This window comes from Micropterus salmoides, unplaced genomic scaffold, assembly GCF_014851395.1.
Source record: "Micropterus salmoides isolate LMB-PRFRI ecotype aquatic unplaced genomic scaffold, ASM1485139v1 Ms_hic_scaffold_1, whole genome shotgun sequence".
In the NCBI taxonomy this organism is placed as follows: Eukaryota; Metazoa; Chordata; class Actinopteri; order Centrarchiformes; family Centrarchidae; genus Micropterus; species Micropterus salmoides.
Window position 1 is genome coordinate 8,962,057 of NW_024040040.1, and position 21,084 is coordinate 8,983,140.

The 21,084-nt window shown below is 40.5% G+C and overlaps 3 protein-coding genes across 5 annotated transcripts; all 3 read left to right on the forward strand.

Moving 5' to 3' along the window:
• The first annotated feature begins 6,620 nt into the window (after window positions 1-6,620).
• On the forward strand, window positions 6,621-9,028 carry LOC119901267 (retinol dehydrogenase 7-like). 2 transcript variants are annotated; one of them, XM_038716867.1, is made up of 4 exons: window positions 6,621-6,975; window positions 7,620-7,878; window positions 7,957-8,120; window positions 8,201-9,028. In XM_038716867.1, the coding sequence occupies exons 1-4, from the start codon at window positions 6,663-6,665 to the stop codon at window positions 8,422-8,424; spliced, it is 960 nt and encodes a 319-aa protein (XP_038572795.1). In that variant the 5' UTR covers window positions 6,621-6,662; the 3' UTR covers window positions 8,425-9,028. The 2 variants fall into 2 exon arrangements, with proteins under 2 accessions (XP_038572795.1, XP_038572806.1); XM_038716878.1 differs by having other exon boundaries at window positions 8,050-8,120.
• Window positions 9,029-10,448: 1,420 nt separating this feature from the next.
• On the forward strand, window positions 10,449-16,511 carry LOC119901250 (retinol dehydrogenase 7-like). The gene is made up of 7 exons (XM_038716836.1): window positions 10,449-10,648; window positions 12,607-12,921; window positions 13,549-13,807; window positions 13,886-14,049; window positions 14,130-14,296; window positions 15,399-15,474; window positions 16,378-16,511. Exons 2-6 carry the CDS (start codon window positions 12,609-12,611, stop codon window positions 15,462-15,464), a joined length of 969 nt encoding a protein of 322 aa, XP_038572764.1. The 5' UTR covers window positions 10,449-10,648; window positions 12,607-12,608; the 3' UTR covers window positions 15,465-15,474; window positions 16,378-16,511.
• On the forward strand, window positions 16,439-20,542 carry LOC119901255 (retinol dehydrogenase 7-like). Of its 2 annotated transcripts, XM_038716857.1 has the most exons (6): window positions 16,506-16,577; window positions 17,188-17,227; window positions 18,496-18,810; window positions 19,372-19,630; window positions 19,709-19,872; window positions 19,952-20,542. In XM_038716857.1, the coding sequence occupies exons 3-6, from the start codon at window positions 18,498-18,500 to the stop codon at window positions 20,173-20,175; spliced, it is 960 nt and encodes a 319-aa protein (XP_038572785.1). In that variant the 5' UTR covers window positions 16,506-16,577; window positions 17,188-17,227; window positions 18,496-18,497; the 3' UTR covers window positions 20,176-20,542. The 2 variants fall into 2 exon arrangements, with proteins under 2 accessions (XP_038572777.1, XP_038572785.1); XM_038716849.1 differs by lacking the exon at window positions 17,188-17,227 and having other exon boundaries at window positions 16,439-16,577.
• The last annotated feature ends 542 nt before the right edge of the window (window positions 20,543-21,084 follow it).

Consider the following 21,084-nt stretch of genomic DNA (forward strand, 5'->3'; position numbering starts at 1 on the left):
TCCATGTTGAGCTGTCTCATCAAGCTCTCTGTGCAGAAAGTGGCTTGACTTCCATTATCCATGAATGCATAAGTCTGAATGATCTTATTGCTCTTCTTTGATTTGACACACACAGGTACAATCGACAACACACAACTGTCTTTTCCGGCCCCAGTAGCTCCACAAATTCCACCTGAAATGTGTGCCACTGCACCAGTCTCTGTGTTTTCAGCAGTGTCTTTCTGCCCGCTTTCTGCAGCTACATCATCCTTTTCTCTTGAGAAGTGGAGCATGCTTGGGTGTTTTTTAGAACAATACTCACATGAAGCTCTTTTCTTACAGTCTTTGCTCAGATGTCCTTGTGTCAAGCATGCAAAACACAAACCCTTTCCTTTAAGAAACTCTATCCTTTCTTTGTATGGCTGGTTTCTGATTTTGTGACATTCTGCAAGTATGTGTTGTTTTTCACAATATACACAAGGCTTCTGGAAGGCACTGATGTTGCAACGAAATGAGTTTTTACCATTGTCTGGTGGCCTTTCAATTGCTGTAGTGCAACACTTGTAGCAAATGCACTCCCCTTTGGCCTGAATGATTTTGTCGCTTTCACATTTACATGATATTTTCCCTTATCTTCAGCATCCTTTATGTCACCGAAAACAGGATCCACAGCTATTTTAGCTTGTCTGTTTATGAACATGACTAAATCTGAAAACTTTGCTCTTGTACCACGTTTTTCTTGAATGTCAAATGCAGAAACTCTCCACAGTTCTCTCATTTTGTACGGTAACTTGGAGACAATGTTTCTGAGGTTAGTGGGACTGTCCATTTCTGTAAGTTGGGTAATGTCTTGCATGGCGTTGTTACATCCAGTGAGGAACAAAGAGTAACTCTGAAGGGCCTTGCCGTCATCTGGTTTTATTTGTGGCCAGCTGAATGCTCTACTCATATAGGCAGTTGCGATTTTTAGTTCATTGCCATAGTGATAAGTTAGCAACTTCCTTGCCTCACTATAACCTTGATAGGGACTCATATGCTGGCAACTTCTGACTAAGTCCCTGGGTTCCCCTCTGGTAAACTGCTCTAGGTAATATAACCTGTCACTGTTACTATCAGCTTTGTCATGAATGGTATGATCAAATGCTCTTGTGAAAGCCTTGAACTCAAGTGGATCACCACTGAAAAGAGGCACATCTCTCTGGGGCAAATGTGACAGTCTTTGCTGTTTGACTAACATCTCAGTGATATCATTTTGTTTCAACATTACTTCACACAGATTTACTGGACTTCTGTTGACATAAGATTGTGTGTCAGTTTCTTGTTTCACTTGAAGATCATCTGCCTTTAATTGACCAATGTGCTCATAATTTACCATAGGCTGTTGGTCATGTTGCTGTGGCATTCCTGGTAAGACAGTCTCAGGATGAATACCTACATCACCTTTGCAGTTGTCATACTCACTGTTTTCCAGCACTTGTATTTTTGCTGTAGAAGCAGCAATAGCTATCTCAAGCTCAAGTTGTTCCTTCTTTGCCTTTAATTTGCATTCTTCGATGTCCAACGCCTGCCTCTGGCTTAGTGATGCTGCACGTGCAAGTAAGGCAGCACGTTCTGCTTGTTCCTTCTGTCGCACCGATGATATAGATGAGACTTTGGATGATCTTGAAGAGCGGCAACTAGCTGAGCTCATTGTGCTTTTGTCTGCAGACTTCCTCCCTGCTGGTGTGGCAGCCACAGACACGCTGTCATCCGGACTCACATCCTCCTGATGTTGTTGCCTTGATGTAGCTATCCATGTTTTAACATCAGTTATGAAAATGCTGAACTGTTCCATTTTTGGCTTGAACCAATACATCTGATCAGCATCGTGTTCATCATCGGGTAACAGCAACAGTACATCATCATTTGAATGAGTAAACTCTTCTAGCAGTTTTGAGGATTCATTTAAATGTTCATCAACAATGTCTGGATTTTCATTATCTTTCATTAGTTTTTCAATCTTGTTTCTTTTTGATGTTAACTGTGACAACTTGGATCGTCTTGCACCTATAAGCCTGCTCACTTGTTCTTCCAGACCCTTTTCGGTGTACCTTGGCGCCCTCTTCTGGCTAATCCGGCTGCAGCAGCTCTGAGCTCTTGACTTTACATCGTGTGAATCGTCCGCCATTATGGCTGTAAACACAACTTCTAGTTCGACAAATGTTCACAAATGATGGTCTATGATATAAGCTCACCAGGCTTTCGTAAAGAATATCATCTTCTGAAGACCAAAACATTCTAGTCGTCTTATTCTCACAAGAAGTTGGGCAGCACCCTCATGTTGGCACGCTTCTGCGGCATAACAGCATTCTTTACTTTTTCACAACTCTTGTCCTCATGTTTTCTTTTGACTTCTTTCCTGCAGTTCTTTGGGCACTTATCTGCAGCTTTACTCTTGTCTTGGGCTGTTCTGTTCTTGGTAAGCCGGTGGTGGCTCTCGCGACGCGTTGTCATCGCCGTCGTCGTCGTCTTGCTGTCGAGCCAAGGTTGTTTTACTTAATGTAGTGGCTATCTTAATTGTTCGTAATTGTAAACTTCAACTAAACTTCCTTCTGTTATCATAACCACATTGTATGAACGACGTAAGACAGTTTTACGCGTTGAGTTGGCCCGGAGAGAACCAACGACGGTAAAACAACCGTGTTGCTCAGCCGTCCACACTCGTTTATTGTTTTTCTTCCTTACCGCTTCCTTCAAAACTTCAAAATAAGAGTTCCAATACAGAAGTTGCACCGAAATACCAAAATAATGTTAAATGTTACAACATAAACAAACTTGCTACTAACAAATGGCGCTTACAAGTTATTTTACAAGAGTTTCAACGGGCCCGGCTACACTGCTCCCCCTCTCTGTGTCCTTGGCATGCTTACTGCTGATCATTATATTTCAACCATAACCTGACTTATATATATGACCTATGCTCACCTCAGATAAGAGTGACATTGACCACATGTGAACAAGAAGTTGAACATAGAACAAGAAGTCATACAAAATGGCTATTTGATTTTTGACATAGAGCCTCTAGTTTTGGAGTTAGGAACAGTGTGACTACTTACACATGTGACAACTTACCCCGCTGTCCCCTATGATGGTTTTATTACAGGTCTCATACAGAATTATCACTGACTGCTTTGGCACTTATCTTTGTTTTCGCAAATGTCTTCTAGTTCACGGTGATCCAGTGGAAGCAGCTGTGTAACAGTCTCAGTCAACAGTAAGACGGCTTCAGTACTGAATGTCAACTTGAGAAAATACTTTTACAAACTCAAAGAGTAGAATGCAAGATTGAAAGAGGATTTTCAGAAATCACACTTCTCATTCTCCATGGTCAAAAACAATGCTGCACACACTCAGAAGTCTCATGCTGAAAGATGTCATACCTATGAAACTACAAGAGGCCTTTAGGTTCAAAGTTTCTGAAAGCACAATATCAAACATTCAGAGATCCTGGTTGCCTGTAGACCTATTGGCAAACATATTGCAATCTATTAAGTGGCCAAGTCAGTCCAAACGTTTTCAGGCAACATTTCAAGATATGCAGGTGGCTAATTGACTGTAGGCTACAGAGATATCCAATGAGAGGCCTGCTAACTTGACTGCTAGAGCTCTAACTGGGTCCACTCACAAGCACAATTAAAGCTGCAGGCAAGTCATGAACAGGCCTCTACAGGAATGAAGATGTCTTAGGGCATCAAACGTGTTTTATATGCTACATATTTGAGCATGTAGGCCTACCATCAAGTTACAACAACTTCCCACTGTTCAAAGAAAACTCACAGCATAAATGTTCATCGCATAGGTCTTTTGACAGGACTACAAATGTATTATTAGGCTCTTGTGCAAAATTGCAGACCTCCGGGGGGGGACGTCAGGACCTGATCCAGTGTGCGTTGAAACGTCCAGCTGGGGCGGGATCTGCCTCCGCTTATCTGGCCGGGAGTCGTTCGCTCTGACAGCTCGGGACACAGTCTGCCGAGTGTTTGCAAGGCTATTTCTGTGAGAGGTGAGAGCAGGTTGCCGATTCCCCCTTGCTTACCCGGCCTGAGTCCCATTTCGTCCATGCCAGACACTGGAGCAGCTGGGTCAGTATGGCTTCTATCCCGACTCTCTCTTATTTCCTCTCCTCCTGGGTGGTGTCTGGTCCGGTGGATCTGGCTTGGGGGATCGTCTCCGCTGCTCTTTAATCTAAATCCTTTTCCGATGTTAGGTAATACGTGTTACAGCAATAAAGAAGAAAAAATAAAACTGTAGCATCTGCGTGCGCAGATAGTCATGCATTTAGATGATGTACAGAAGCCTTCGAGGCATCACGAGAAATCCGATGTCTTGTGATACGACTAAAGTTGTTATTCTTTGGAAGATGTCCAATCAGAGTGTAGCCTACCTCTCTTGGTATTGAATACTTTAAAAGGTTTAGTTTACTGTGTAAGGTAGATATGATCTCCCTATTGTAGCCTAAAACATGGGACTGAAAGACAGGTGGGGCTTAGCCACTGCATCTTTTCTTACTGCATTAGAACAACATTTGGGCCTATGTCAACAACCAGTCAAGAAGCTAATATGTTAACAGGTAAAAAGCAACAGATAGGCGATATTCTCTTCTTGCATTTCTCCTCTGTTGAACAAAAGTTACTGTAATGTTAGCTTTACGACACATAAAGCTGCACGGGGGAATTTACTGTGCTCCCTTTTGAGTTCTTCTGTAGGCTATGACTTAAAGTTAAGTACAATATGTAGGCTATTAGGTAAGTTGCAGGTCCAAAGAATGCTATTTAATTACTCTAATTACTGGTACTGCCCTGTAGGTTGGTTCAATCAGAGTGTGATTTTGCTCTGTACTTTGGCTTGCATACAAACATTCAGAATACTTTATCATCAAAGCTGTTGATAAGGATCCTATTTAAAGTGGCTACTGTCTGAATTTAATAACCTGAAAGCAGAAGGGCTAAAACATTTGGAGTAACGATTCCTATATGTTTGTATGCATGATTGCTATTATTTTATTATATTTTCACGTGTGTATATTTGTGGGTATGAGCTCATGCACATTTATGCAACAGCTACATATTTATTTAATTTATTACAGCCAAATGAATGCAGAAAGTTAGGTTGGTCAGAATATAGCAAATGTAATCATGAAATTATTTAGTTTAGGCTCTGCCTTGGTGCCTACAAATCTGCCAACAAATGCCTGGTTTTAGAAGAAAACAAAACCCCAAACATTTCCTGAGACCAGACTACTGACCACAGAATCAGCTGCCCTGCCAATCTCCCGCTTCTCTCTCTCTCCTAAAATATTTTCCAATATCTATCTAGAATCTTGAAATACTATAGAGATAGATCATAGTAATGGTGTTCACGCCGGATAGACTAGTGTTTTCCACAAACAGCAAGCTTCCGCCGGAAGCCTTCCGGTCCACAATACGAAGAGAATGCGGAAGTCCCTGAAACCTGCCCGACTCTTCTGGTTGCAAAAAGAAGTCCGGCTCCATTAGAAATAATGGGGAAATGACCCTACTTCCCAGCTGAGTAATTAACCCATTAAACAATTTCCTGATAGGTTTATGGTCTCAAGTCTCCTTCAACACAAAATTATGTTGATTTAGTAAATTATGGTCCCATTTATTTTAAAATAGACCCCAAAGCAGATTGTTTCAGGGCGAGATTATCAACGATTGACAAGTCGTTACCATGGCGACCTGTCAATCAGGGTAGAGCCGCCTCGTCACTGTGTAAATTTAACCAGCGCCGCTGATAAAGCTTATTAGGAGTCGACTGTTCACTTTCTCTGGTGAGTACATTTAGTTTTAAGACTGTAGTTCGCTAAACAAAGTTATCAGCCCAGTTAAAATGACAGATAACGTGAGTTACAGTTGCAGCTAGCTCCGCAAACAGCCGTTATCTCCGCCGAATCGTCTTTTCCGGGCACAAACTCGACATATCGGCCAAACTCGGGGCTTCAAAACGGCAGTCGACAAAACCAACGGGTGACGTCACGATGACTACGTCCATTTCTTATATACAGTAAACAACAAATATCCCATCTCTTTTACCAAGTAAATATAGCTAAAATTCAGTAACAGTCACTAAAATCAACTTACAGTTTCACCCTGTGTTACTCCCTACACTGAACCATTGTTCATCTGTGTGTAGTCAGGGTAACGTTGCTCAGCAGAGCAGCGATGAAAGGCAGCCTCCCTCGGCGTCCAAACACAATGTGGATTTAAATTGTGAAGCGGAGTAAACAACCAGAACGATTATTTTAAGCCAGTAAACACAAATTATATTTGTATTATTCTGTCATATTTATCAATATTCTTGTTGTTGACAACAACCAATCATTGTTTTGTGTATTATTTCATTATACTGAGTGCTTGCAGACTATTTCTACCACACCTAATGTCTCCAATGTGAAACTGACAAGAACAATATTGGTTTGGCATTTTTATTTATTAAGTAAAAGTGGTAAATAAATATTAATAATTACTCATAATTAATACTTTATAATGGTCTGAGCTTGTCAATGGCAAAAAGAACCACATGAGAGCCACATTTTATTGCCATATACTGCCTCACTCAGCTCGGTGTGGCTCAGCATCTTCAGTGAGTAGAAATAACAGTTTTCACTCTCTGTTCTGACAGTCATGTACCTGTTCCTCCTGGGGCTGGTGGTTTTCTACTACCTGTACCGCTGGGTCAGGGAGCTACCCAGGGTCCCTGACAAGGGCAGCAAGTATGTGTACATCACAGGCTGCGACAGTGGCTTTGGCAACCTCCTGGCCCGCCATCTGGACAAGCAGGGGTTCAGAGTGATCGCCTCGTGTTTCACAGAGAAGGGAGAAGAGGATCTGAAGAAGTCCTGCTCCAGCAACCTGATCACAACACACCTAGATGTTAGGTCTAAGGACAGTGTTGCCAAAGTTGCAGCGATGATTAAGGACAAAGTCGGGGAGTGTGGTGAGTGTGGAGTATTTACCCTTTTTTTTATTTTGGTCCAGACTGAAGTATCTCAACAACTTGGATAGATTGCCATGAAATTTAGTACAAACATTCCAGCTGATTTTGTTGGTCCCGTGACTTTTCCTATAGCACCACCTTGACTTTGACATTTGTAATGTCTCAACAACTGTTGGTTGGATTTCCATGTAATTTGTTACTCCCATTCATGCCCCCCTCAGGATGAATTCAAATTAATTTATAGGCAGCTGAAGGAATATGATTGAAATCCATGCGCTCTGAGGAGCTCCTTGGCTATCAGTCTCTTCTCTCCTCTTTCTCTGCCTCCTTATCTATAGCTAAAAGCTCTTAATTTCAATTAACTGAAAACTCTCGTTCTCTATCTCTTAGCAGGTCAGCGTATTAGATGAAGTTGATGTACCTGCATGATTCATGCTATTTTGGGGTTGTATCCACAAGGCTAGAATGAGGTAGAGCTTAGAAAATTCAGCACATATTGGCATGCTTTGATTTTTCTCTCCTGTGGTGTTGGATTCGGTTGCAACTCTGCTACTTCTGATGGTGAAATTTAGTCTAAAAATGTAAAAAAAGAAAAAAAGAAAAGTACTTATATTGACTGACTGTCCTCTGTGTGATCCTCTTAGGTCTGTGGGCTGTGGTGAACAATGCAGGTGTATCCATTCCCACTGCCCCGTGTGACTGGCTGACCATTGATGACTACAAGCTCATGCTGGACGTGAACCTGAACGGCGTGATCGCAGTGACTCTGAGCGTCCTGCCGCTAATTAAGAAGGCCAGGGGACGGGTGGTCAATGTAGCCAGTGTGTTTGGGAGGATCAGTGCGACGGGAGGCCCCTACACTGTCTCTAAGCATGGTGTAGAGGCTTTCAATGACAGCCTCAGGTAAAACATTAACTCAAACAATTAGTTATTTGTCTGTATGTCAACACAAGCACTGATAAAATTAAATGTCTTGCTTAGGTTAAATATGCAGCCATTTGGTGTCAAAGTCCTCTGCATCGAGCCAGGCTTCTTCAAAACAAACATGATTGACGTTGGTATCCTGGCCAAAAGTGTCAAGATGTTGTGGGACAGACTGCCCCAGGAGGACAAAGATGACTATGGAGCTGAATATGTGCAGAAGGGTAAGTTTGGATCATATTTTTCTTCATTTGTTTTTTAAAAATTCTTTTAATTTATTTACTCCACTTTCTTCCTCTTCCAGCATTAGCGATGATATCAGACAAAGTTCCCAAGGCCTGTGATGGAGATCTGATGAAGGTGGTCAGCTGTATGGAGCACGCTGTATCCGCTGTCCGGCCCCGCACCCGCTACTCTCCCGGGTGGGACGCCAAGCTTTTCTGGCTGCCGCTGTCATACATGCCAACCTGTGTCAGTGATTACATCATAAAGAAACAAGCCATTCCTATTGCCAAGCAGATACAATAAATTGTGCTCTTTTGTATCAACGTGTGCACATTTTATACCACTCAAACAATATAGACTGGAGATGTAATATTTTTTGTTTGTGACTAAAACCTTATTGAAAGAGAATTGTGATGATATGATAGTGATTTTCGTGCACATCTAACTTTTGTAAAACTGCGCAATAATAATATACAGATTGGGAAGTTTTAAAAAAGACAGAGTGGGGATGTGACCTTGAACAGTGGTTCCCAATTTTTTTGTACTGTGACCCTTTAAAGTAAGACATGCATTCTCTTCATGGGTTGCATTATGTGTGAGTACAAGGAAAACCGTAACCTAAGAGTTCATTTTACTTGAAAATCTTGATATAAAACTGAAATCGACGTAAATGCGAATACATTTTTATTTGTGTTTAACATGAAAAATATTCTGTTACAAGTAAATGTCCTGCATCAAAAAAAGTATGTAAGTTTAATTAGGAAAATGTACTTAATGTATTAAAACTCAATGCTGTCATGGCTTTGGATTTGAGTTGTGCTTCCTGTTTGATAGATAGATAGATAGATAGATGTTTCTATTTCTGTATTGCAGAATACACATTCATTAAAGTCAATGTTAAATCTTAGTTGTAAAATTTCTTTGGATATATATCATTCATTGTTTTAAAATGTACTTCTTTAGGTGGTACAGGGAAACTGAGGTATTCACATCTAATTTTCTTAGAGGTCACAGAGATGTATTTCTGCAATATATATTTTCTTTTTAGAGGAGAAAACATTTCTTGTGTTTAGCAGATGGTTAAGTCTGCTTTCTGAAACATGGCCCTGGACTGCCATCATGTGGTCAGACTGGGTGCGAACAGCCATTTCATGAAATTCCCCATAAGGAACAAGAGCCTCAACTACAGCTATTGGAGTGTTTAATTCCATATTTAATTGGAAACATTAAATACATCTTTCTTTGAAGATGACGATGATAATGATTTAAATTTGGACATATTTTACAAACTAAGTGCTCCTAACCACAGGATGCCTCTCCTTTTTTTCTCTTCTTTCTCTGCCTTCAGAGCGAGTTCCTCGGTGAGGCCGACCATGTGGAAGGCTTGCTCGGGCAGAGCATCATACTCACCCTAGAGGGAAACAGGTACAAAAGGCAGTATTAGTACTACAAATATGCAAAGAAGTTGAGGGGCACCAGCACCACCTAGAAAAATGGGATTTAAAAGTACTTTAAGTCACAATCTATTGTTGAAATTATGTTCCTAACTTTCTTTTTATAACCTAAATAGCATCACTCAAAACACATCTACACATGCTGTTCATATTATACTGCATATATCATATCCCCCACCTCATGTAGGCTACATGAAAATACCTGCACAGAAATATTTATTCCAGCATTCTTTGCACTCTGTTCCAATACACTATTGTCTTGCTGTCTATAAATGTTATTATTTTTGTTTGTTTGTGTGTATCTGTCTGGTTTCATTGGGCTTTTTGTCTTGTTTGATTGTGCTTGTTCTGTGTGTGTACAATGAGTCAAATGCCTCCTATGTGGACACACAACTGACCAATAAAAGTGATTCTTATTGATATACATTTATTGCTGCAACCAACTGCATGACATCCCTCATTGTCATACAGGAGATCGGAATACATACATAAATAAAAGTGTAAATAAGTGAAATAAATTGACACTAGTTTAAATATATAAATAAATCAATAAAGGGAAAAACAATAGTCTTTATTTACATTACATTTACTCATTTGGCAGATGCTTTTATCCAAAGCTACTTACATTTAAGGAACAACAGTAAAGAGAGAGATCTAAGAGTGACAATCGATGCTATTAAGAGCTAATTAACACATACTGCATGAATTTGATAAATACTTAAAGGAAGCAATCAAAATCAATCTTTGGATTGTTTTAAGGCAAACTCTTTTATTTATCTGTATATTTTTCTGAATGCTCAATTGCTTATTTAATTTGTTTGCAATGCCACTTTTGACCCCCCAATCGAAAGCTATTACTTTTCATGCCAACAGGTGGCGCCTGTTGTCCTGTCGGAAGCCGGTCGTGCAGATCATAAAAAGGAAGGCGCGGCTATCCTATTGGGGGACAGGGCTGCTTTCCTTTTCAGGACGATATAAATCACAGGCTACGCTCCTCGACTGGTAGGCGCAAGTTACATAATTAACTGTCCTCTAACCAACTGCGACAGTCCGGGAAGACCTCTGCACACCAGGTATGAGATATGATTTCTGTCATTTTAGCACGATGGGCGAGTTCACCGAAATATCTAGACGAGGAGAAAACTTCAAGGGACATTGTTTAATAATAGGTTTCTTAATTTACACGCTGTTAATACCTAATGTCTCCATTATAGTCAGGAATATGTGCGACATAGAATTGGTTTGGCGTTTTTATTTATCAGACTAATGTTTAAGTTGATTCTTAAGTTTTTATTCAATATTTTATACACTTTTTTTTATTGTTTTGTACACAACTTTTAATCTGTTGCTCGGGTAAAGAAACTCTCGTGAACTGTAGCGCCTGCGAGTTCACCAGCGTTTGTGAAGCCAGTTTATTAACGTTAATGAATACTTCGTGAAATTTAGGATATACTTCTTAGCGGTACTTAAATGTAGGTAAAGCAGAAGAAACCCAGAGTGGGGAACAATTGTCTCAGCTATAGCCTCCTTAATAATACACAGTACTACAGTACTGAATGTAGACCTATTGCTCAACTGTTGGGAGAAATGGCATCATGCGGTAGCTGATTGTAGTGTTCTTCTTCTCATTAGACAAGTGCACCCAAAACGCAAGAGTCGACTAGTAGATGAAGTGCAATTTCAAAAATAGCCTAAATATTTTATCCCCATTTCCCTTTGCAGTTGGGACAATCAAGCCAGCTGTACCCACACGCCATTTGTGGTATGGAGATCAGTTTGTCTTGTTATTTGTGTGAACAGATCGGCTATGACTGACTGTGTGTAAATGTATAATCTGGAACATGTCAAGATGGATGTTAAAATCACCACACAGTCAAAGTCAATCCAGATAATACACAGCAGTTTACATTTAGCTGACGCTTTTATCCAAAGCGACTTACAATTAGGGTTAAGTGTCTTGCTCAGTGACATATTGGTGGATGTGTCACAGTGGGGGATTGAACGCCGGTGTCTCACATCAAAGGTATAGTCTTATCCATTGCGCCATCACCACCTCTGTTCAGTAGATATTCTATTCTTGTAGCACATATCAGTTTGAGCTTGCTGTATTTGTACACAAAGTAAGTGGACGTGCTGAGCTTTTATCGGGCTGGGGAGAGACAGAGGGGCAGGGACTGTATAGGTGACAAATGTGAAGAAGAGGTGAGCGGTGGCAGGTTTGGTCCCAGCAGTGACACAAGCTCTCATCTGGTCAGTGAACGTGAATCTGACTGATCAATGTCCACCAGCTCTCCCCCGTGCGGGCGATGGAGCCGGTTCCAAAGTTGAGCCTTTCTGACATCAGTGCTTAAAGATTCTCCAGAAAAGCTGGGATTTTGCTTTAATGATGTACAGTAAAAATCACCAGAAGACACATAATTAATGACAGGTTATTAAAGATTCACTAAAATGGAAGAGCACCTTACTAAGATCTCACACACAGTGAAAAATCTACTTTATCAAAATACTGTTTTTGCCCCCACTAATAGTCTGGTGCATAATTTTTTCATCATCCTCTTCATGGACAGAAGCAATAACCAAATAATGCAAGTTAAAGCCCAAAGCATTTATTTCCATAAAATATACAAAGAATCTGAAGTAAACTGCACTAGTTTTTTAGTTGTACAAGTGTCGTACATGTACATGTCGTCACACTCAAATCTGGCCTTTGACAGACTTTCCACAGCAAAACCTGGTGTTCAGCCCAAAAAAGCAAACTCAATCTGTCACAGTAACATAATAAGCTGCCTTCCCCAGCTGTTATTATGCATATATTATGAATGATATTGAACTGTAGTAGAGTGGGAGTATAGAATGGCATAACATGGAAATAATAAAGAAAAGTACAAGTACCTCAAAACTGAAGTGTAGTACTTGAGAAATGTACTTAACTGCATTTCACCACTGCTTCATGGTGAGCTACAGCAGGTCAAATGAGAGCCACATTGTATCGTCACATAAACTAGAAACAGTTTTCACTCTGTTCTGACAGTCATGTACCTGTTCCTCCTGGGGCTGGTGGTTTTCTACTACCTGTACCGCTGGGTCAGGGAGCTACCCAGGGTCCCTGACAAGAGTAGCAAGTATGTGTACATCACAGGCTGCGACAGTGGCTTTGGCAACCTCCTGGCCCGCCATCTGGACAAGCAGGGGTTCAGAGTGATCGCCTCGTGTTTCACAGAGAAGGGAGAAGAGGATCTGAAGAAGTCCTGCTCCAGCAACCTGATCACAACACACCTAGATGTTAGGTCTAAGGACAGTGTTGCAAAAGTTGCGGCGATGATTAAGGACAAAGTCGGGGAGTGTGGTGAGTGTGGAGTATTTACCCTTTTTTTTATTTTGGTCCAGACTGAAGTATCTCAACAACTTGGATAGATTGCCATGAAATTTAGTACAAACATTCCAGCTGATTTTGTTGGTCCCGTGACTTTTCCTATAGCACCACCTTGACTTTGACATTTGTAATGTCTCAACAACTGTTGGTTGGATTTCCATGTAATTTGTTACTCCCATTCATGCCCCCCTCAGGATGAATTCAAATTAATTTATAGGCAGCTGAAGGAATATGATTGAAATCCAGGCGCTCTGAGGAGCTCCTTGGCTATCAGTCTCTTCTCTCCTCTTTCTCTGCCTCCTTATCTATAGCTAAAAGCTCTTAATTTCAATTAACTGAAAACTCTCGTTCTCTATCTCTTAGCAGGTCAGCGTATTAGATGAAGTTGATGTACCTTCCATTTTCATGCTATTTTGGGGTTGTATCCACAAGGCTAGAATGAGGTAGAGCTTAGAAAATTCAGCACATATTGGCATGCTTTGATTTTTCTCTCCTGTGGTGTTGGATTCGGTTGCAACTCTGCTACTTCTGATGGTGAAATTTAGTCTAAAAAAAAAAAGTACTTATATTGACTGAATGTCCTCTGTGTGATCCTCTTAGGTCTGTGGGCTGTGGTGAACAATGCAGGTGTATCCATTCCCACTGCCCCGTGTGACTGGCTGACCATTGATGACTACAAGCTCATGCTGGACGTGAACCTGAACGGCGTGATCGCAGTGACTCTGAGCGTCCTGCCGCTAATTAAGAAGGCCAGGGGACGGGTGGTCAATGTAGCCAGTGTGTTTGGGAGGATCAGTGCGACGGGAGGCCCCTACACTGTCTCTAAGCATGGTGTAGAGGCTTTCAATGACAGCCTCAGGTAAAACATTAACTCAAACAATTAGTTATTTGCCAGTATGTCAACACTAGCACGGATAAAATGAAATGTCTTGCTTAGGAAAAATATGCATCCATTCGGTGTCAAAGTCCTCTGCATCGAGCCAGGCTTCTTCAAAACAAACACGATTGACGTTGGTATCCTGTCCAAAAGTGTCAAGATGTTGTGGGACAGACTGCCCCAGGAGGACAAAGATGACTATGGAGCTGAATATGTGCAGAAGGGTAAGTTTGGATCATATTTTTCTTCATTTGTTTTTTAAAAATTCTTTTAATTTATTTACTCCACTTTCTTCCTCTTCCAGCATTAGCGATGATATCAGACAAAGTTCCCAATGCCTGTGATGGAGATCTGATGAAGGTGGTCAGCTGTATGGAGCACGCTGTATCCGCTGTCCGGCCCCGCACCCGCTACTCTCCCGGGTGGGACGCCAAACTTTTCTGGCTGCCGCTGTCATACATGCCAACCTGTGTCAGTGATTACATCATAAAGAAACAAGCCATTCCTATTGCCAAGCAGATACAATAAATTGTGCTCTTTTGTATCAACGTGTGCACATTTTATACCACTCAAACAATATAGACTGGAGGTGTAATATTTTTTGTTTGTGACTAAAACCTTATTGAAAGAGAATTGTGATGATATGATAGTGATTTTCGTGCACATCTAACTTTTGTAAAACTGCGCAATAATAATATACAGATTGGGAAGTTTTAAAAAAGACAGAGCGGGGATGTGACCTTGAACAGTGGTTCCCAATGTTTTTGGTCTGTGACCCTTTAAAGTAAGACATGTATTCTCTTCATGGGTTGCGTTATGTGTGAGTACAAGGAAAACCGTAACCTAAGAGTTCGTTTTACTTGAAAATCTTGATATAAAACTGAAATCGACGTAAATGCGAATACATTTTTATTTGTGTTTAACATGAAAAATATTCTGTTACAAGTAAATGTCCTGCATCAAAAAAAGTATGTAAGTTTAATTAGGAAAATGTACTTAATGTATTAAAACTCAATGCTGTCATGGCTTTGGATTTGAGTTGTGCTTCCTGTTTGATAGATAGATAGATAGATAGATGTTTCTATTTCTGTATTGCAGAATACACATTCATTAAAGTCAATGTTAAATCTTAGTTGTAAAATTTCTTTGGATATATATCATTCATTGTTTTAAAATGTACTTCTTTAGGTGGTACAGGGAAACTGAGGTATTCACATCTAATTTTCTTAGAGGTCACAGAGATGTATTTCTGCAATATATATTTTCTTTTTAGAGGAAAAAACATTTCTTGTGTTTAGCAGATGGTTAAGTCTGCTTTCTGAAACATGGCCCTGGACTGCCATCATGTGGTCAGACTGGGTGCGAACAGCCATTTCATGAAATTCCCCATAAGGAACAAGAGCCTCAACTACAGCTATTGGAGTGTTTAATTCCATATTTAATTGGAAACATTAAATACATCTTTCTTTGAAGATGACGATGATAATGATTTAAATTTGGACATATTTTACAAACTAAGTGCTCTTAACCACAGGATGCCTCTCCTTTTTTTCTCTTCTTTCTCTGCCTTCAGAGCGAGTTCCTCGATGAGGCCGACCATGTGGAAGGCTTGTTCGGGCAGAGCATCATACTCACCTAGAGGGAAACAGGTACAAAAGGCAGTATTAGTACTACAAATATGCAAAGAAGTTGAGGGGCACCAGCACCACCTAGAAAAATGGGATTTAAAAGTACTTTAAGTCACAATCTATTGTTGAAATTATGTTCCTAACTTTCTTTTTATAACCTAAATAGCATCACTCAAAACACATCTACACATGCTGTTCATATTATACTGCATATATCATATCCCCCCATCTCATGTAGGCTACATGAAAATACCTGCACAGAAATATTTATTCCAGCATTCTTTGCACTCTGTTCCAATACACTATTGTCTTGCTGTCTATAAATGTTATTATTTTGGTTTGTTTGTGTGTATCTGTCTGGTTTCATTGGGCTTTTTGTCTTGTTTGATTGTGCTTGTTCTGTGTGTGTACAATGAGTCAAATGCCTCCTATGTGGACACACAACTGACCAATAAAAGTGATTCTTATTGATATACATTTATTGCTGCAACCAACTGCATGACATCCCTCATTGTCATACAGGAGATCGGAATACATACATAAATAAAAGTGTAAATAAGTGAAATAAATTGACACTAGTTTAAATATATAAATAAATCAATAAAGGGAAAAACAATAGTCTTTATTTACATTACATTTACTCATTTGGCAGATGCTTTTATCCAAAGCTACTTACATTTAAGGAACAACAGTAAAGAGAGAGATCTAAGAGTGACAATCGATGCTATTAAGAGCTAATTAACACATACTGCATCAATTTGATAAATACTTAAAGGAAGCAATCAAAATCAATCTTTGGATTGTTTTAAGGCAAACTCTTTTATTTATCTGTATATTTTTCTGAATGCTCAATTGCTTATTTAATTTGTTTGCAATGCCACTTTTGACCCCCCAATCGAAAGCTATTACTTTTCATGCCAACAGGTGGCGCCTGTTGTCCTGTCGGAAGCCGGTCGTGCAGATCATAAAAAGGAAGGCGCGGCTATCCTATTGGGGGACAGGGCTGCTTTCCTTTTCAGGACGATATAAATCACAGGCTACGCTCCTCGACTGGTAGGCGCAAGTTACATAATTAACTGTCCTCTAACCAACTGCGACAGTCCGGGAAGACCTCTGCACACCAGGTATGAGATATGATTTCTGTCATTTTAGCACGATGGGCGAGTTCACCGAAATATCTAGACGAGGAGAAAACTTCAACGGACATTGTTTAATAATAGGTTTCTTAATTTACACGCTGTTAATACCTAATGTCTCCATTAACCCCTGCTTGTCCAGATGGTTTAAGTTGATTCTTAAGTTTTTATTCAATATTTTATACACTTTTTTTTTTGTTTTGTACACAACTTTTAATCTGTTGCTCGGGTAAAGAAACTCTCGTGAACTGTAGCGCCTGCGAGTTCACCAGCGTTTGTGAAGCCAGTTTATTAACGTTAATGAATACTTCGTGAAATTTAGGATATACTTCTTTGCGGTACTTAAATGTAGGTAAAGCAGAAGAAACCCAGAGTGGGGAACAATTGTCTCAGCTATAGCCTCCTTAATAATACACAGTACTACAGTACTGAATGTAGACCTATTGCTCAACTGTTGAGAGAAATGGCATCATGCGGTAGCTGATTGTAGTGTTCTTCTTCTCATTAGACAAGTGCACCCAAAACGCAAGAGTCGACTAGTAGATGAAGTGCAATTTCAAAAATAGCCTAAATATTTTATCCCCATTTCCCTTTGCAGTTGGGACAATCAAGCCAGCTGTACCCACACGCCATTTGTGGTATGGAGATCAGTTTGTCTTGTTATTTGTGTGAACAGATCGGCTATGACTGACTGTGTGTAAATGTATAATCTGGAACATGTCAAGATGGATGTTAAAATCACCACACAGTCAAAGTCAATCCAGATAATACACAGCAGTTTACATTTAGCTGACGCTTTTATCCAAAGCGACTTACAATTAGGGTTAAGTGTCTTGCTCAGTGACATATTGGTGGATGTGTCACAGTGGGGGATTGAACGCCGGTGTCTCACATCAAAGGTATAGTCTTATCCATTGCGCCATCACCACCTCTGTTCAGTAGATATTCTATTCTTGTAGCACATATCAGTTTGAGCTTGCTGTATTTGTACACAAAGTAAGTGGACGTGCTGAGCTTTTATCGGGCTGGGGAGAGACAGAGGGGCAGGGTACTGTATAGGTGACAAATGTGAAGAAGAGGTGAGCGGTGGCAGGTTTGGTCCCAGCAGTGACACAAGCTCTCATCTGGTCAGTGAACGTGAATCTGACTGATCAATGTCCACCAGCTCTCCCCCGTGCGGGCGATGGAGCCGGTTCCAAAGTTGAGCCTTTCTGACATCAGTGCTTAAGATTCTCCAGAAAAGCTGGGATTTTGCTTTAATGATGTACAGTAAAAATCACCAGAAGACACATAATTAATGACAGGTTATTAAAGATTCACTAAAATGGAAGAGCACCTTACTAAGATCTCACACACAGTGAAAAATCTACTTTATCAAAATACTGTTTTTGCCCCCACTAATAGTCTGGTGCATAATTTTTTCATCATCCTCTTCATGGACAGAAGCAATAACCAAATAATGCAAGTTAAAGCCCAAAGCATTTATTTCCATAAAATATACAAAGAATCTGAAGTAAACTGCACTAGTTTTTTAGTTGTACAAGTGTCGTACATGTACATGCTGTCACACTCAATCTGGCCTTTGACAGACTTTCCACAGCAAAACCTGGTGTTCAGCCCAAAAAAGCAAACTCAATCTGTCACAGTAACATAATAAGCTGCCTTCCCCAGCTGTTATTATGCATATATTATGAATGATATTGAACTGTAGTAGAGTGGGAGTATAGAATGGCATAACATGGAAATAATAAAGAAAAGTACAGGTACCTCAAAACTGAAGTGTAGTACTTGAGAAATGTACTTAACTGCATTTCACCACTGCTTCATGGTGAGCTACAGCAGGTCAAATGAGAGCCACATTGTATCGTCACATAAACTAGAAACAGTTTTCACTCTGTTCTGACAGTCATGTACCTGTTCCTCCTGGGGCTGGTGGTTTTCTACTACCTGTACCGCTGGGTCAGGGAGCTACCCAGGGTCCCTGACAAGGGCAGCAAGTATGTGTACATCACAGGCTGCGACAGTGGCTTTGGCAACCTCCTGGCCCGCCATCTGGACAAGCAGGGGTTCAGAGTGATCGCCTCGTGTTTCACAGAGAAGGGAGAAGAGGATCTGAAGAAGTCCTGCTCCAGCAACCTGATCACAACACACCTAGATGTTAGGTCTAAGGACAGTGTTGCCAAAGTTGCGGCGATGATCAAGGACAAAGTCGGGGAGCGTGGTGAGTGTAAACTCTTTTTTTTTTATCCAGAACTCTCTATCTATCTATCTCTTATATTTTATTAATGCAGCACTTGAAGCAGTTCAGCATATTAGATGAAGGTGATGAAGATGTATAGCTGCATGATTCTTGCTATCTTTGAGCTGTGTCCACATGGCTGAAATGCACTTACTGTAAGTCCCTTTGGAAAAAGCCAAATTAACCTTTAAATCAGCCAAATTAATGTAATGTAATGTTGTATCAACAGAATGGCTCTAGACTCCTGCAGTTTCTTAATTCTGTAGTCCTGTTTCCATTTAAGGATGAACCAACCAGCTTACTTTAATCAGCCATTATCATTAATTTTGGCTGAATTATAAGAAGGTAGTGTTTGTTTTTCAGTGTTCTTTGCAAAATCTTGCTGTTTGATATCCACAATCCTGAAATCACAGTGTTAAACATCCAACCAGTCCACCCAGTTTCCACCATGCATCTGCCTGCTTTGATTTTTCTCTCCTGCAGTGTTGGATTCTGTCACAGCTCTACTTTTTTAACTGGATGTCCTCTTTGTGATCCTCTTAGGTCTGTGGGCTGTGGTGAATAATGCAGGCGTGTCCGTTCCCTCTGCTCCCTGTGACTGGCTAACCATTGATGACTACAAGCTCATGCTGGACGTGAACCTGAACGGCGTGATCGCAGTGACTCTGAGCGTCCTGCCACTAATTAAGAAGGCCAGGGGACGGGTGGTCAATGTAGCCAGTGTGTTTGGGAGGATCAGTGCGACGGGAGGCCCCTACACTGTCTCCAAATATGGTGTAGAGGCTTTCAATGACAGCCTCAGGTGAAACATTAACTCAAACAATTAGTTATTTGTCTGTATGTCAACACTAGCACTGATAAAATGAAATGTCTTGCTTAGGAAAAATATGCAGCCATTCGGTGTCAAAGTCCTCTGCATCGAGCCAGGCTTCTTCAAAACAAATGTGACTGATCCTGGTATCCTGTCCAAAAGTGTCAAGATGTTGTGGGACAGACTGCCCCAGGAGGACAAAGATGACTATGGAGTTGAATATGTGCAGAAGGGTAAGTTTGGATCATATTTTTCTTCATTTGTTTTTTAAAAATTCATCTCTTAATTCACTCCACTCTCTTTCTTTTTCAGCGTTAGCGATGATATCAGACAAAGTTGCCAAGATCAGTGATGGAGATCTGATGAAGGTGGTCAGCTGTATGGAGCACGCTGTATCAGCTGTCCGGCCCCGCACCCGCTACTCCCCCGGGTGGGACGCCAAGCTTTTCTGGCTGCCGCTGTCATACATGCCGACCTGTGTCAGTGATTACGTCCTCAACAAAGAAGCCATTCCTATTGCCAAGCAGAAGGAATAAATTGTGCTCTTTTTTGTATCAACGTGGGCACATTTTATACGACTCAAAATGCAATCTGTCATTCCTGACTAAAACTGTATTTCCCATGCTCTTTTGTCTAACCAACTGCTGAATGGAAAGCAAGAATACATTACATCTGTGACATAAAGTTTACAAGTGAAAGAAGCACTTTGTCTGTTTGTAATCCCTTCACTGAATATATTCTGTAGACTTGCTTTTCTCAAAGGCAGATACATTGTGGGCACTGTCAGGTCTGCCTTATCTACACGCAGATAGGGGTTTGTTCAGACCAATGTTCATGGCCTTGATGTGTGAAAGGTGACAGTGCAATAAAACAGCAGTCTGGTTCAGACCTGGTTACAAAGTACATATGGAGCATGTGTACGTCGTTTTGTGGTTCTTTGTGGAAATTCACCTTGAAACACAATTTGGTCGATGTGAAAGTGATTTCCTTCTGTAAAACTGCCCAAATATAATGTACAGATTGAGAAGTTTTACAAGAGCAATAGACCTGTGATGCAACCTACAATGTTTTTGGCTTCTGACCCTTTTAAATTATGAGGGATTTCTTCTCTTATGTTGCATATGTCCACGAGTGCCTAGCAATACAGTAACAAGGGTTTTTGTATTCTATAGTATTTGTATCTATGTTTCATAGTTTTTATAAAAACTGTCTACAGTAGGTTCTTATTCAGAGAGACAATTGACAGTCCAGAGTCTGGGTTGTCCCTCCAACAGGAATTTCTTTCCATACCGAGTAACAATTCTTTTCATGCCTGGTTTTGACTGATACACTAGCTCAAGGTCAATATTAAATTGTGGTTTTGAAGCCTTAAAGTCTCAAATTAAATCTTATGAACCCTGCAAAAAACACTGTAATAAAACAGTCATTTGTGGCCCTTGTTAATC